At 38.8% G+C, this 16,848-nt stretch overlaps 2 protein-coding genes across 7 annotated transcripts in view; one reads left to right on the top strand and one right to left on the bottom strand.

The window, feature by feature from the left end:
* The window catches only part of LOC126937902 (putative COBW domain-containing protein 7), a 952,477-nt gene that overhangs the window by 123,249 nt on the left and 812,380 nt on the right, over positions 1 to 16,848 (bottom strand). The window lies entirely within an intron of this gene.
* The window catches only part of DOCK8 (dedicator of cytokinesis 8), a 240,779-nt gene that overhangs the window by 32,963 nt on the left and 190,968 nt on the right, over positions 1 to 16,848 (top strand). Inside the window, exon 1 of one of the 6 annotated variants that reach the window (XM_050761725.1) lies at positions 14,669 to 15,422. The exons of the other annotated variants lie outside the window; for them this stretch is intronic. Coding sequence (XP_050617682.1) covers positions 15,418 to 15,422 — 5 coding nt within the window. The 5' untranslated portion in view covers positions 14,669 to 15,417. Of the gene's footprint in view, positions 1 to 14,668; positions 15,423 to 16,848 lie in introns of those variants that run through there. 6 annotated transcript variants of the gene reach the window in all.

Raw genomic sequence — 16,848 nt, 5'->3', positions numbered from 1 at the left:
CCCTGTAATCTCACTTTGGGAGGCTGAGACGGGCAGATCACCTGAGGTCAGGAGTTCAAGACCAGCCTGGCCAACGTGGTGAAACCCTATCTCTACTAAAAATACAAAAAAATTAGCCGGACTTGGTGATGCATGCCTGTAGCCCCAGTTACTTGGTAGGCTGAGGCAGGAGAACAGCTTGAACTCAGGAGGCAGAGGTTGCAGTAAGCCGAGATCGCGCCACTGCACTCCAGTCTAGACAACAGAGTGAGACTCCATCTCAAAAAAAAAAAAAAGTCCTATGTATACTTCCTTGCATCAATTTAGGCAGGCTTTATTGTTAACTTTAGTTGGTAGCCAACATGCATTTAAACTACTTGTTATTGTCCTAATCTAAGAAAACCTGAGAAATGGATGAAGTTGGTCCTAGGGTATCCCAAGGCACAGAGTGTTCTATTCTGTCCTTGGGACAGAGGTTTGATTCAAAATGATTTTTCAGAAACTAGCCTTGAACACCTGATTTTATTAATATTCTTTTTACGCTCCATCCCTCCTGGAAAAGGACTGGACCCCAATTCCCACATTGCTCTTTTGGGACCCATTGTCTTCCTCAGCTTCCTATGCATCTACAGGGTGGTCTGGGCTTCACTTCCTCAGTGTCCCTGTATGAAATTAGGTGGATATGGATTAATCTGATGTAGGAATATGACACTGTACTAAGGTTTAGTGTGTATGTTATTCTCTCAAGTAACTGATCTTTCAATCCAACTAAAGACTTCCTATGTGCTTTAAGGTGGTAGGAATTACAAGCATAGCAAGTTATGGCTGGTCAGGGATTTCTTTCCTCTTTAAATGGTGACCTACTGCCCATTGTACCTACTCAAAACAACTTTCTTTAGGAAAAAAGACCACAGTCTACCCTCCTAAGCATAAACTCAGTTCTCATTCCACCTCTAACACTTGTAAGATTTGTTAGGCTTAAGCAGTCCCTTAACTTCTTTGAGTGTTTGTTGCCTTGCCTACTTCATTGGAAGTAAGGCTCTGGAACAGGGAAAGTTTGCCTCCGTAAGACTAAAAGTTATGCTAATATAAGAGACTAGCAAAACTGGAGACATGTTCAGCTCTCTTCTTGTGGGGAATACCTTGCCCTTGACCAAAAGCCGTGTCCCAGAAAGAGCCGTGTGTGTGTTGGCTTTGTGCCCAACATGTGGCTCCTCTGCCATGATTGATGGCTTCATTTAAGAAATAGGTTTTAGAATTTTTTTCCCTAAAATCTTATTCCTGTTAATTATCATTGATCAACTTCACCATAGCTTGTTTAATGCACAGTCACCTGGTATAAAAGCATTTGAAAACCCCCAGGGATCGTAACCACCCTTATGCATTGAGAAAAGAGAGTAAGGCCAAGATTTTGAGATGTGTTCAAATGCAAGAAGCTTTTAAAATGCAAAATATTCTAAAACTGTTGAAAGTTAAAGCTAACTGTTGTTCCCTTGTTGAAGGTAAAAAGTAAAGCATTTATAGGAAAGCACTTTTCCTTATGTGTCTAGTATTTGGGAACTGCATAGAAGAACAGTTTAATAGGAACCCTGATATCAACAGTAAGATACATTATTAATATAATAACCAGACCCAGGGCAGAATTTGCAAACCCATGGTAGGCATACAGGTGGCTGAAGAAGAATCGGGACAGCAAGATCTCACTGAGATGCTGTTCCATTCCTCCATTTGTTACAGATTAAGATTTCTGAAAAAGACCATCCTTCTAAACCCTCATGGACTCTGCAGATAATATGAGGCCAGAAAACGAATAATTCCCAACTCTTGCTATCTCATTACTGGCCAGTGGGTCTGGCTTAGCTGAGTGTGTGCCTTCTGAAGCATACCCTGTAATTATTCAGCAGGTATAGTCCAGTTTGTCCTACTTACTTGAGCAAAATTACCTTTCTTTTATTTTCCCTGTGAAAATCCTTCTCTTCCGTCTTTCCTCCTTTCTCTTTCCTCTTTATTAACTTTTCTAATCTAAAGTGCCTTGAAAAACTTGTTTACATAGTAGTAAGAAAGAAAATGTTGACTTATGCTGTCCTGGAAACCTTGACCTTCCTGCATTATGGATAAATCATTGCCCTGCAGGTGGAAGTGGAAAATTGCAGATAGAACCACATTGACTCACATTCTCCTTCTACTTCCATTTGAGTGAGCACCAAGTATGCATCAAGACTTGAGATTGTAAACTTGGTTTAATGATGAGACAGGTTTCTCGGTCAGGTTTTCCATTGGCTCGAAGTTCACAAGGCAGTTGTTGCTTGTCTCAGAGTGTCCTTAGGTGGACTACATCTGAACCCCTGGGGTTGTTAAAATGCAGATTCTAGCTATGCTCAAACCAATGAGTCAGAATCTCAAGAGGGTGGCGCTCAGCAATCTGCATGGTTGATCAGTTCCCTAGCGGATTCTTATTTTTGTACGCTAAAGTTTGAGGGTCACCACTGGAAGGATTCCAGAACAGGGCCTGCAAAGGAGTTGTTCAGTGTTTGCTCAAGTTAACTTTGTTGTTACAGCATTCGCTTGAATATCAGGAGGTTTTGTATTTAAGTTCTCTAAAAAAAGAGAACAGTCTCAATATATAAAAGGAAAGGTTTTCATATATGTGCCCAAGTACAAGTATCTTGAGTAATTTTCTAGGAGTCTATAAACAGAATGTCTTTAGATCGTCCTTATAATGATCCTGAGACTCTTTTGACTGTTTTGAGTTTAAGATAGGTAATAAGAAATAAATCGCCAGTTAATGCAGAAGGAAATACTTTTCTGTATATATACTATTCACATTTGCCATGTCTCTTTTAAAAAGTCCAAATAACAGGCCAAGCACTGTGGCTCACGCCTGTAATCCCAACACTTTTGGAGGCCAAGGCAGGTGGATCACCTGAGGTCAAAAGTTTGAGACCAGCCTGGCCAACATGGTGAAACCCCATCTCTACTAAAAATACAAAAATTAGCCAGGTGTGGTGGCGTGTGCCTATAGTCCCAGCTACTCGGGAAGCCAAGGCAGAACCCAGGAGGTGGAGGTTGCAGTGAGCCGAGATTGCGCCAATGCACTCCAGCCTGGGGGATAGAGCAAGAGTCTGTCTCAAAAAAAAAAAACAAACAAACAAACAAAGAAACAAAAAAACAAACAGTTCAAATTACTTATGTCCTCTACTCTCTTATTTACCATACATGTCCTCTAGTCTCTTATCATTTCTTTATATGAAGAATAATTTATACTCATTGATGTAAAATTTTGCTATATTTTTATACAACAAACATAGTATTATTTTAATATTGCACATAAAGAAAAATACCTCTTCTCCTCAAAATTAGAAGGGTTGGTATTTTTATTCAGGCTTCTTGATTTAAAATACCTGCTTGATCCATAACTCAGGCCATACGATTTCACCAAAACAAATATCCTAATAGTTGTCATCTTGAATAACTGTTTAGTGCACAGAATATAGTCTCATTTATTAAGAAGTGATTTAAGAGATTATTACTTCTGCATCTATCACACTAACATGACTAACTCTTCAGTAAGGGAAGAGTAAAGGAACTTATTTTATATCTAGATAGAAATTTTATTAAGGATACAGTATTAGGATTCATACGGGAAATAGTGGATAGGTCACAAGAACGAGGCTCTTTCTGAGCCCTTCAGGAAAGAATATTTGCAGAACGATAAAGGACATGGTGGCTCCCTGGAGAATGTTGGCAGAAGACTGGGCCTTACTTCTGGAAAAGGCTCAGTGCTAGAGCTAAGTGACCATCAATATGCCAATACAGGCAAGAAAATCCTGCAAGAGGCAGATTTGGTTCTTAGGTTGGAACAGGCTCTACTTCAGAACTTGATCCAGTACCCAGTTCTTTTCTGCTTTCGCTTCCTTTTTTGTGACATGAGGGTAGTACTTGTTCCACGAGTGAGCTGTTATGAGGATAAATTTGACTTTATTAATGTGCATGATTCCTGGAACCATAAAGATGTCAAATTTTGAAGCCTCAGGGAGATTTCCTTTGTGAATAACTAATTTTGGTTAGCTGGGGTGGGGTCTGTCTGGGTACTTTTCCTTTTGAAGAATTTTTCCCTCATTCCGGCCATCTCCTCCCTTCCTATAAAGGCACCATATATTTTGCTTGCCTCAGGTACCTATAATGATAAAACACCCTGAGCTGAAAGGATCACTGGATAGGGCAGTCTTAATACAAAAGAATGTGGCAGAAGCCCAGGCTTCAGTGCACATCAGAATAGAAGCTTCATGAGGGCAGAGGCTTTTGTCTGCTTTCCTCTTTGCAGTATCCCCAGAACTTCGAGCAAGTGCATACTCAATAAATACTTGAAAGAATAAATCAATGTCAGACATCTGGGCTTATGTGTCATCTCTCTACTGTTCTCAACTAAGAGATTCTAGTCATTCTGCAACTTTCCTAAGCCTGCTGTCCTTCTCCTTAATATTCACCCTTCCAGGCACTGACTCCACCTCCCATGTCAGAGCTTTTTCTTAAAGTAAATAACAGCCAACCGTCAATAGCTTCATAACTTTGGAACAGTACAGTTTCTTTGGTTTAAGAAGCATTGTTTTCATCCTCCAAACTAAAATAAATTTTGAGAAATGATGGAGACGGTTTGGGACTGGGGAAGGAGGGAATGGAGGAAGTGATTATTTGAGGGCACATTAACTATTTGTAAAAAGTAGAATATCTTAGTTAAATTTGGCTACGTAGGAAGTAGGTATCATTAAATGAACGTCTGTTAGAATCTTGATTTTCAAATTAACTAGATAGCGTTAGTTAGACTGAAGAAGGGTGATTACAGTCCTATGTCACTGAGGGAGAATGGGGAAAGGGCAAGAGAAAGCTGGCAGAGATGGAATTTGTCTGCTAGAAACAGACCAGTGGTTCCCAAATGTAAGCCTGCATCAGAATCATCTGGAGGGCTTGTTTTTTGTTTTTTGTTGTTGTTTGTTTGTTTTTGTTTTTGTTTTTTTGAGACGGAGTCTCGCTCTGTCACCAGGCTGGAATGCAGTGGCCCGATCTCGACTCACTGCAACCTCAGCCTTCCAGGTTCAAGCGATTCTCCTGCCTTCGCCTCCTGAGTAGCTGGGATTACAGGCATGTGCCACCACGCCCAGATAATTTTTGTATTTTTAGTACAGATGGGGTTTCACCATGTTGGCCAGGATGGTCTGGATCCCTTGACCTTGTGATCCGCCCACCTCGGCCTCCTAAAGTTCTGGGATTATAGGCGTGAGCCACCACACCTGGCCAGGAGGGCTTGTTAAAACACAGATATCTGGGCCCATCCCCAGAGTTTAGGATTCTGTAGGTCTGGGCGGAGGCCTGATAGTCTGCATTTCTAGCTTGACCAGGGGACGTTGATGTTGCTGGTCTCAGGACCACATTTTGAGAACCACTTCTATAGAGGATGTGCATGAAGATACAACAACAATTACCTGACGGTCCTCAGCTTAGTTCAGTTGTCCTCCACAGGTTGAAGCTGTGTTCAAGGGCAAACAAAAACTTTCTCTCTCAGCCACCTCCATAAGTTCCATAGTTTAACAAAGCAAACTCACAAAAAATGAGGAAGTTAGAACTGCTCCATTTCCCCTTATAGCAAAGGCATGTGTATTTCACAACTGCAATCAGCTTGAATAGCAGAGGCTGGAAGGCTCTCCATGTCTTTACTGAAGCCACCTCACTAAGTCACACAGACGTGCAGCTAATTCACTGCCTTGGCCAGCACATCTGAAAATAAATAGCACCATTATAGGCCCTTTCATGAATATACAGCATGTGGCCTCTAAATTGGCCAAGGAGCTGGCTATGCTGGGACAAATAACTTAGATAAATCACAAATCAGAGTGGAGAAATGAGGTGTTTTTAATCAACAGCATCCAACAATGTGTGTTGAGTTTAATTGAATCCAGGTAGAGGAGGAAGTGGATGCAAGAGCTCGAAGTATGCTGAGAATACAGTTTTATTTCGAAATTCCAGGAGACTTAGAAACAAAATGGTAATGATGAAAGGATCCCTGAAGAGACTGTTTTTTTTTTTTTTTTTTCCTGAAATGAAGTCTTGCTCTGTTGCCCAGGCTGGAGTGCAGTGTCACGATCTCGGCACACTGCAACCTCTGCCTCCCAGGTTCAAGCAATTCTCCTGCCTCAGCCTCCCGCGTAGCTGGGATTACAGACATGAGCCACCACGCCCAGCTAATTTTTGTATTTTTAGTAGAGATGGGATTTCACCATGTTGGCCAGGCTGGTCTTGAACTCCTGTCCTCAGGTGATTCCCCCTGCCTCAGCCTCCCAAAGTGCTGGGATTATGGGCGTGAGGCACCGCACCCAGCCCTGAAGAGACTCTTAAGATACTTTCATAATAGTTTAAAAAGGTATATGTGTGTTTACAATTTCTGTCATAAATCTATGGCAACCACAGCGCAAACATTTTAGAAAAAGAAAAAAAAACAACTCGAGGTTGAGTGTGGTGGTTCATGCTTATAATCCCAGCAATTTGGGAGGCTGAGGCAGGAGGATCACCTGCATCCAGGAATTTGAGACCAGCTTGGGCAACATAGCATGATTCCATCTCGATATAAAATTAAAAATTAGGCGTGGTGGTGCATGCCTGTAGTCCTGGCTACCCTCAGGGGACTGAGGTAGGAGGATCTCGTAAGTCCTAGAGTTTGAGGCTGCAGTGAGCTGTGATCTCGCCACTGCACTCAGCCTTGGTGAAAGAGCAAGACCCTGTCTCAAAAAAAAAAAAAAATTCTATTTTCCTACCTCTCTAACATAACTGTGAATAGTAGTATTTCCTTCTAGTTTTTAAGTACACTATTTAAAAACATGGAAAGTTTTCAAATAATATACTCAGATTTAAATACGTTTTTAAGCTTATACTCATATAATAAGCATAGTAACTAACAGAATGTTCTCTGGAGTCAGATAGTCTTGGGTTCAAATTCTCCAGACATTTCCAGCCCTGAGTTTTGCATTTGTTAAACAGGGATGATAAACCTGGTTCATAGCATTGCCGTGTGGATTCAATGAAGCGCTTATGAATTGCTCAGCACAGGGCCCTGTGTAATGTAAGCACTCAGTAAATAGTGGCATCATTTTCTGTTTTCACACACAAAAAATGAGTCAACCTTCTGCAATCCTAATAATCAGGAAGTTCTTCTTGGCAAAATTTCATTCCCCAAATTGTTCAGTGGTCCCATGAGCTGCTTTCAAGATCTTCTCTGACCAGCTTGTTGAGAGCTTTTGTTATCTGTGTTTTCCTCAAAGATTAGACTCATCAAAGAGGGGTGAAAGCCAAAACAAAGGAATGACCATTGGTGCGCAGAGTGAGAGAGTTTGGTTTAGTTGTTTAGCCAGGCTATGTGGCTTTGTTCGCAGACCACAGATTATAACCACACCATTGTGGGCACCACATATAACCATTTTGGTAAACTAGATATGGGTTGCTGGGGACATGGACGAGAAACCATGGGTGGGGAGGTGTGGACCTCTCAGCCCTGCTCTCTCAAGCCTGGCCAAATTCACATCCGCAACTGGGACTTTGTTCCTGTTCCAGACCGTTTAGCCAACTGCCAACTTGACTTCCAATTGGAGTCCTCATGAGAACTTCAAACTTAGTATGCCCAAATGAAATTTTCAGCCCACCAGAAGGTAACTATACTGTCTTGAGTCTTACAGTTACCCCGTAAACAAAGGGATTAACTTTACTAAATAGCAACTTCCTGCCCATAAAGTTAAGAAAAGAGTCCCTCAACGCAAATGTTGGTTTTGCACATCAAATAAATGGATTCTTGGTTCTTCAGGATAGTTAGATAACAATGGGCAGAATAGCCAGTTAATTCAATAACTCCTTAAAATTGTTGAAAGCATTTTGTACACTTTCTTTATATGGCTGCTTAGCATGTTAATTGGTAAAATACTCTGAAGGACTAATACACACTTACACCCAACAATTCCAGTTCTAGGACTTTATTCCACAGATATATTTACACATGTATGAATTCATATGTACAGTTTTCTGAACTTTTTATGTGCTGGCAGAAAACTAGAAACAACAGAAATGTATGAAAGAGAGTAGTTAAGAAATTATTCCCAGTTATATAGTAGAGTACATATGCAGCTGTAAAAAAAGAATGAGGGAATTATTATGTATTTATCTATTAAGTGAATAAAGCAAAATGAAGATCACCAGCAAACAGATAAACAAATTGTGGTATTCATACAGTGGAATACTCCTCCATAATAAAAAAGAATGAACAATGGGTGAACACTACAACATAGATGAGTCTCAAGTACTGTATTCCCATTTGTGTAAATAAAAATGTGGGAAAGAATATATACATGTATTTGCTTATAAACTCTATATGCACAGAAGGAAACACAAGAAATTATTACCTAGATTGTCTGTGGAGAGGGAACAGGGTACCTGGCAAACAAGAGTAGGCGGGAGACATTGTACAATGTGCTTTTTAATACTTTTTATATTTAAAATTGCAAAATATATTACATCCTCAAAATAAAAATAGAATAGCTTATATAACTGTGTCTAAATATTACATGTAGTTTTCCTCTCTGGCTATTTTCCTTTTGGTTTTTATGTAATTTTTAAAAATCCACTTACTTAGCCCAGGCACATAAATGGAAAGAAAAATAGGCTTAAAATTATGTCATTTGCAAAAACAAACAAATATTTAGATGTTGTAGAGCTAGCATGTTTTTGTTGGCTTCTAGTTTAGTTCTGCATGGCATCAGACTAGTGACTCTATATCATTTCTGGACCTTTGCAATTTGTTGAGACTTGTTTTATGGTTGGGGATATGGTCAATATGTAAATGTTTAATGTGTGCAAGCAGAATGTGTACTCTAAAGTTAGGCATGGTGTTTTCTGTATATGTCAATTAGCACAAGTCTGTTTATCATCTTCAAGTTCTGTGTATCTCTGGTTTTTTTTTTATCTGCATGATAGAACAGAAGTATGTTTGAAACTTTTACTATAGTTGTGGATGTAATATTTTTCCTCTTACGTTTGCAGTTCTTGCTTTATATATTTTTAGCCTATATTACTTGGTACATACATATTTAGAATTGTTGTGTCTTCCCGGTGGATTGCCCTTTGATTATTTAGGAAACGTCTCTCTCTTCAGTAATGCTTCTTAAAGTCCATTTTGTCTGATAGTACTACAGCGATCTCAGCTTTCTTTTGGCTAGGTTTCATAACTTTTTAAATTCTTTCACTTTCAGTCTTTTTATGTCCTTATATTTAAAGTGTGTCTGAAGGAAGGAAGGAAGGAAGGAAGGAAGGAAGGAAGGAAGGAAGGAAGGAAGGAGGAGGGAGGGAGGGAGGGAGGGGAGGAGGGAGGGAGGGAGGGAGGGAAGGGAAGGAAGGAAGGAAGGAAGGAAGGAAGGAGGAGGAAGGAAGGAGGGAGGGAGGGAGGGAGGGAAAGAAGGGAGGGAGGAAGAAAGGAAAGAAAGAAGAAGAAAGAAAGAAAGGGAAAGAAAGAAAGAAAGAAAAGAAAGAAAGAAAGAAAGAAAGAGAGAAAGAAAGAAAGAAAGAAAGAAAGAAAGAAAGAAAGAAAGAAAGAAAGAAAGAAAGAAAGAAAGAAAGAAAAGAAAAGAAAGAGAGAGAGAGGAAGAGAGAGAGAGAAAGAAGGAAGGAACGAAGGAAGGAAGGAGGGAGGGAGGGAGGGAAGGAAGGAGGGAAGAAAGAAAGAAAGGAAGGAAGGAAGGAAGGAAGGGAGAGAGAGAGAGAGAAAGAAGAAGGAAAGAAAGAAAGAAGGAAAGAAAGAAAGAGAGAGAAACAAAGAGGGAAAGAAAGAAAGGACACCACAATCTACCTATGTTACAAACATGTATATGTAACCCTAAACCTAAAATAAAAGTTAAATATAAATAAAGTGTGTCTCTTCATGAAAACTTGCTTAGCATCATTAGTCATTAGGGAAATGCAAATTAAAAACACAATGAGATACCACCACATACAACATATCTAGTATAATGGCTAAAATTAAAAACACTGACACCACCAAGTATTGTTGAACAAATGGAAAAACTGGAACACTGATGATGGGAGTATACAACCACATTGTAAAACACTTTAACTGGTCATTTACCCAAGAGGAATGAAAGAACGTATCCATATAAAGATTTGAACACAAATGTTTATAGCAACTTTATTTATAATAGCTAAAAACTGAAAACAACTCAAATGTCCATAGACAGGTGAATGGATTAAAAAAAAACAAAACTGTGTTATATCCATACAATGGAATACTCTTCTATAATGAAAGGGAGTAAACTACTAATACACAGTGCAATATAAATGGATTGCAAAATAATTCTGTTGAATGGAAGAAGCCAGACCAAAAAAAGAGATATATTGTATGATTCCATTTATATAAAACTCTAGAAAATGCAAATGATCTACAGTTACAGAAAGTAAATTAGTAGTTGCCAGGAGAAAGAGGGTAAGAATTAAGAAGGGGCATGAAGAAACTTATTTATTGTAGTAATGGTTTCATGGGTCTATACATATGTCAAAGCTTATCAAATTGTATACTTTAAATATGCGCAGCTTATTGCCAGCTAATTATACTCAATCTGTTTTTAAAAGTAAAATGTGCTTCTTATAAGTAACAATTTTTAAAAATGTAGTCTGATAACCTTTGTCTTTTAATTAGAGAGTTTAATCTGTTTACATTTAATAACTGATATAGGCTGGGCACGGTGGCTCACGCCTGTAATCTCAGCACTTTGGGAGGCTGAGGTGGGCGGATCATCTGAGGTCAGGAGTTCAAGACCAGCCTGGCCAACATGGTGAAACCCCGTCTCTACTAAAAATACAAAAATGAGCCGGGCGTGGTGGCAGGTGCCAGTAGTCTCAGCTACTCAAGAGGCTGAGGCAAGAGAATTGCTTAAACCCGGGAGGCAGAGGTTGCAGTGAGCCAGGATTACACCACTGCACTCCAGCCTGGGCAACAGGCTGAGACTCCGTCTCAAAACAACAACAACAACAACAACAAACAAACAAACAAAACACTGATATATTTGGGTATAAATGTTCAATCCTATGTGGGTTTTTTTTCTGTTTTGCCCACTTACTTCTTGTTGCTATAGACATTACAACAATATATGTTTGACTTATTAGAATCCTAGTATTAATTAGTACTTTTACCATTTCCCAGATGATATAATATGGGCTATAAAACACATGAAATCCGTTTACCCCTCATATCTTTTGTGTATCATTGATGTTTTAATTGTATGTATATTTTAAACATCACATTATTATCATTACTATATTTATATTGTACAGTCACTATCATTTAGATTTACTTACGTTTACCCTTTTGGCGTATTTCAATGCTTTCAGCACTTCTGTGTTTCCATTTGGGATTGCTTTTCTTCTGCCTCAAAAACTCTCTTTACTATGCATTTTAGTATGCCTCTGCTGGTAATAAATTCTCTCCATTTTTGTTTATCTGGTAAAATCTTTTTTCCTTCATTACTTATGAAGGATATTTTCACTAGGTAGAAAATTCTAGATTGTTAGTTATTTTATTTCAGCACTTTGAAGATGTCGTTGCATTGGTTTGTGGATTTCGCTTTTACAATTGAGAAGTTAATTGTTGGTTGCATTATTACACTTTGAAGATAATGTGTCTTTTCCCTGGATGTTTTAAAGATTTTTCTCTTTGATTTTCAGCAGTTTTACTATGATGTGTCTAGGTTTGGTTTCCTCTGTATTGATTCTGATGGGCATTTATAGAGCTTTATGAAGCTGCGTCTGGTATTTTTGTCAGCCAATATTTCTTTAAATATTACTTCTGCTCCAGTTTCATCTCTCCTCCTCCTTTGGGATCCAGCTTACATAGGTTACATCTGTTACTTGATGACTCAACACACTTTTCTGGAAAGACTCTCTTTTCTTAAAACACAAGACACTCAAGGATTACAGGTGTTCTTTTAGGTGATTATGCTGCTTCATCAGTAGATGGTGATTATATTAAGAAGGAAACTTACATGATGATATATAAAGGCTGGGGAGAGGCGATGTCTCTGAAGACGCTGAGAAATCCTTCTCTAGTCTTGCTGCTGGAACGCTCAAACACTTAAGTCATCTAATAAATATTCCACTGTCTTCAGAGGAATTTTCTGAGTGAAAGGGATTTGGGACTCCCCTGTGAGGAAGAAACATAAGTTCCATGCCTTCCTAATAAGAGGTAAACTTTTCTTTGTAGTCATGTTTCCACCTGTTGAATCTGTTTTATGGAAGTTGTACAGTTATGGCTTGTCTGTTTATGAGAGGAGATAGAAAATATGAGAAACAATAAAACCTGTAATAATCCATTGTGAGGCCACAGGCTGAAGAATTTACAAGGAATTTATTCCAGACTTTTTGGCTGAAAATATGTATGCATATATGTATACGAGTGTATGGAGATACAGTTATGGATAGAGATATATAGATATATGTGTAGATATATAAATATATAAAGTTTGCTACAGAAATTCATTTTGTAGACTTTTAAAAGTGCACTTTACTAAAAGTATCCAAGAATGCATCTTAGAAAAAGCCTTAGATTTCTTTTATGTGGTCAACTCTAGGAACTACTCACTCTTGAGCTAGATGTGTGTTTTCAGACCTTACCCATGCCATGCACAATGATCTAACCCTTTGATAGCTACATCATTCAAAGTCAGTTTTTCTACATGCAACAAATTTTTAAACCTTGATTTTTGTTTATTTATTTATTTTTTATTTTTTGAGATGAAGTCTCACTCTTGTCCCCCAAGCTGGAGTGCAATGGCATGATCTCAGCTCACTGGAAACTCCACCTCCCGGGTTCAAGCAATTCTCCTGCCTTAGCCTCCTGAGTAGCTGGGATTACAGGTGTGTGCCACCACACCGGGCTAATTTTTGTATTTTTAGTAGAGACAGGGTTTCATCATGTTGGCCAGGCTGGTCTCGAACTCCTGACCTCAGGTGATCCACCCGCCTTGGCCTCCCAAAGTGCTGGAATTACAGGCTTGAGCCACTGTGCCCGGCCTAAACCTTGATTTTTAAAAAATACTACCCTGCCCTAACCTTGTAACTTAGTAAGTTTGGGGAGAGGGATGTATAACAACCTTTCACTGCTTATTTGATGTAAATCATTTCTAGTCCTGAAACAATGGCTATTTTTCAAGGTTTAATTATACTGTATATTGTGGTTGCATCCACATGTACACCCACAAATGTCTGTAATTAATATTTATTACTAACCTTGTACTTTACACTGTATTTGTGGAGTGTTTTACAATCGCTTGTTACCAAGAGTAAATTATATATTTGCTTTTCTTTACCCCACCCCTTTCACTATTGTTTAAAACATGTCAGATTCAGGAAAACCTCAAGAGACCCAAACCTCTTTCAATACTTATAGATGAAGTTTTTTTCCTTAATCAGTTTTAAAATCCATCCAGCCATTTGGGCTGCCGACCATACCAGCAGATAATGAAAGAATTTTCCTTCAGGGTCGAAAGCCAGGGAGAAGCCTTCCAGGGCTGTTTGGTTTCCTAGCACAGCTGCTGGAGTAGCTCGTGGTGCTGACTGATCTGCTTGGAGATTCTTGTGCATCTTTGCCTGTTAGAGCTGGAAAGATGCTCAGTGCTATAAAGCCCAGCCCCTTTGGTTTACATATAATGAAACTAAGACCCACCTTAGTCAACTAATGTGCTTAAACTCAAGCAAATGGCAAATGGCAAAACTCAGGACTCTGTCAATGAGTTTTCATTCTTTTTCTTTTTTCATTCTTTTTCTTTATTCTGCTAGATACATATTTTATAAAGAAATGAGGCAGCATGATGTTTAAAATACTTAAAGTGAGAATGAGAAAAACTGATGTCTACATGTCATGAAATGGTTTAAAAGTTTAAAGTGCATTGTCTTCTCCATCAGACCTTCTTTTACTAATTTTTTTCTCAAAATCCGGCTCAGAAATCTTGTTTTAAAAGCTCCCTAAACATTCCTAGGCAGAATTAGTAACTCTTTCCTCTTTGCTCACAAGGAGCTATGCATATTCCTGTAATAGAATATTTACCATATTGTAAGTATTCAATTATTCATCTGCCCTCCTCCCATCTACCCACTGGATCAGGCTTCCCAGGAGCAGCAACAGAGAGCCCAACAATTTGTGTGTTCTCAATGTGGAATGAATGAATGAAGGAAGGAATGAACCAACCATTCCTTCACAGTCTTGCACTATCAGTGAATCTTATGCTTTATTGGACATAAAAATCACCTGGAACTGCTGACTTAAAATACAGTTTTCCAGACCATACCACAAGAGATGGTAATACAGGACTGGGGTGGGTCCAGGAATTTAATTTTTATCTAAGTAGCTGATGACTTAATGCAAATGGTCCAGCAGCCACACTTTGAAAGCTCTACTCTAGGATTAGTTGTGGTTTGTAGTCCCGATTGTATATCATAATTATTGCTGATCTGAAAAAAAACATAGAGCTTCTCTACCCACTCCCTACCACCAATCCATCACCACCATTCTGACTCCTTAATCACAATGGGTATTGACATTTTAAATAAATCGCAAGGCTCCCTTCCAGTAAAATGTATGAAAATAAAGAAGATAATACTTCTAAACTATTTTGAGTTCCTTAGAAGAAGGGTATCTTAGCTCATTAAGGAAATATTATCATGATATAAATCTAGCATCATGAAACTTATCTTGGGCATGTCAAATTTGGTCTGAGAATCAAATGTAGAGGAAAATAAAACCCACACACAGTACCTGCATAGAAATGGAACCTGTGCAAACACCTGCTTTGGTTGTGTTCTTTTTTGTGGAGACAGATGTCCCCCTTCACTGGGACCAGTGTAGAGATGAAAAGATTGATTTGGACATTGGGGTGCTATATGTTCCTTTGGGACTGAAGTTCCATATTAGGAAACCTAATAGCCAACATTTACATAACTTTTAAACACCCCAAGTAGTACGCTCTGTCTGCGCAGTCTTTTATATATATGTAATTTGTTTGTTTGTTTTTGTTTTTGTTTTGAGACAGGATCTCACTTTGTCACCCAAGCTGGAGTGCAGCAGGCATGAACACAGTTCACTGTAGCCTCAACCTCCCAGGCTCAAGCAATCCTCCCACCTCAGCCCCCCGAGTTGCTGGGACCACAGGCACACACCACCATACCTGGCTAATTTTTGTAATTTTTGTAGAGACTGGGTTTCACCATGTTGCCCAGGCTGGTCTCAAACTCCTGAGCTCAAGTGATCCACCTGCTTTGGCCTCCCAAAGTATTGGGATTACAGGCATGAGCCACTGTGCCCAACCATATGGATTTTTTTTTTTTAATTGTGAACTTACATAACTTCACAGGAGACAGACCTGAATGAGGTAGTTATTAAACTACTTTGTGACTATGGAAAGTATTTCTGATCCTTGTAGTATATTTCCATGTATATTGTTATATTGTTGTGTGTTTGTATTTAGTTGCTCATACTATTTTTTACTGTAGCTTACTTTGTATGCAGGTTTCCATGGGTCAACCTAATTTATATTTTTGTCATTTTAAATGGAAAAATGATATCCCATATATTTTATACTGTTATTTGTTCAGTGTTCTTTCCAATGTGGGATGCTTTGGTTATTTCCAATTATTTGCTATCATACTATCATATACAGAGTATTATGTTCATTTCCGCTCAAAATTATATTTTTGTTTGTATGAACTCCATGGTGTATATTTCCCAAAGTGGGATAGTTAAAGAGTTAACAGCAGTTTTATAGTTCTGGTTGCATATTACGTTATTACTTTCCAGAGACACAGAGCCAATATACAACCCCACCAGGGGTGTGCGGCATGCTGGTTTTCCCACAGCTTGACCAACATGGAATTTTATCATTCCAGCCTATTTCTGCTAGCTTAATATGTGTGTAGGGCCTCACTGGAGATATTTTATTTTGAAGTTCTTCAAATGATAGGAAGCAATTCTTTTCCACGTGGAATGATTCACTATTTTCGGTTTAATGACAAACCATTCATATTTGACAGTTTTGAAGTGACAGGTTTAATTGCCTTCTCTATAGGGTTCTGTGGGGAGAGAAAATAGGAGTGCTATTAGGTATTGGGTTAGGCTCAAAGTGTCAAGGAAGAAGATTAGTTGTGTAGCTCTGAATTAGGAGACTGGTATATGGAGGACTGGAACAGAAATACCAGTTGACTCTGTTTAAGAAAGGCTAGAGGGCAGGAACATTCTGATTTCATGATGACAAAAATACCAGAGTTTTGACACAGGACAACAGGTCTTGCTTCAAAATGAAAGCAAGACCCTGTCCTTCCTGCCTCTTTGATCCTCTCACAATGCCACTTTCTTTCCTGAACATTTTCAGATATTCTGATTTCACATCAACCACTCTGGTCTATAATAGGACCAGTTTTAGAATGACCGGGAAACTAAGACATATTATTTGAGAGCTCTTGGGGGAAGACCTGGAGGCAGCAGTCCCAGGAGAAGTCAGTCTTATCTGTAAAAAGGTCAGCTTGATCACAGAAAAGGGCTTTGGCTTGGTTGTGTTGGCCCTCTATGGCTTATGATCCTCTTTTCAAGTAAGCAAATAAATGATTGCAGTGTTGGTTTGAGTCCTATGGTGCCAAACACAAGATACATTGTTGCTCATGCAATATAGACTTTTTGTTTTGGACAGTGGTCTAATCTGTTGATTTTTTAAAAATCAGTGACTGTCCAACTTATAATTAAAATCAGTCTATCAAACACTTGGAGACAAAATCTGAGGTTATTCTTTCATTCCTAGTTGTCAC

The sequence above is a fragment of the Macaca thibetana genome, chromosome 15, assembly GCF_024542745.1.
Source record: "Macaca thibetana thibetana isolate TM-01 chromosome 15, ASM2454274v1, whole genome shotgun sequence".
In the NCBI taxonomy this organism is placed as follows: domain Eukaryota; kingdom Metazoa; phylum Chordata; class Mammalia; order Primates; family Cercopithecidae; genus Macaca; species Macaca thibetana.
This window is presented reverse-complemented; position numbering and strand designations above follow the sequence as displayed.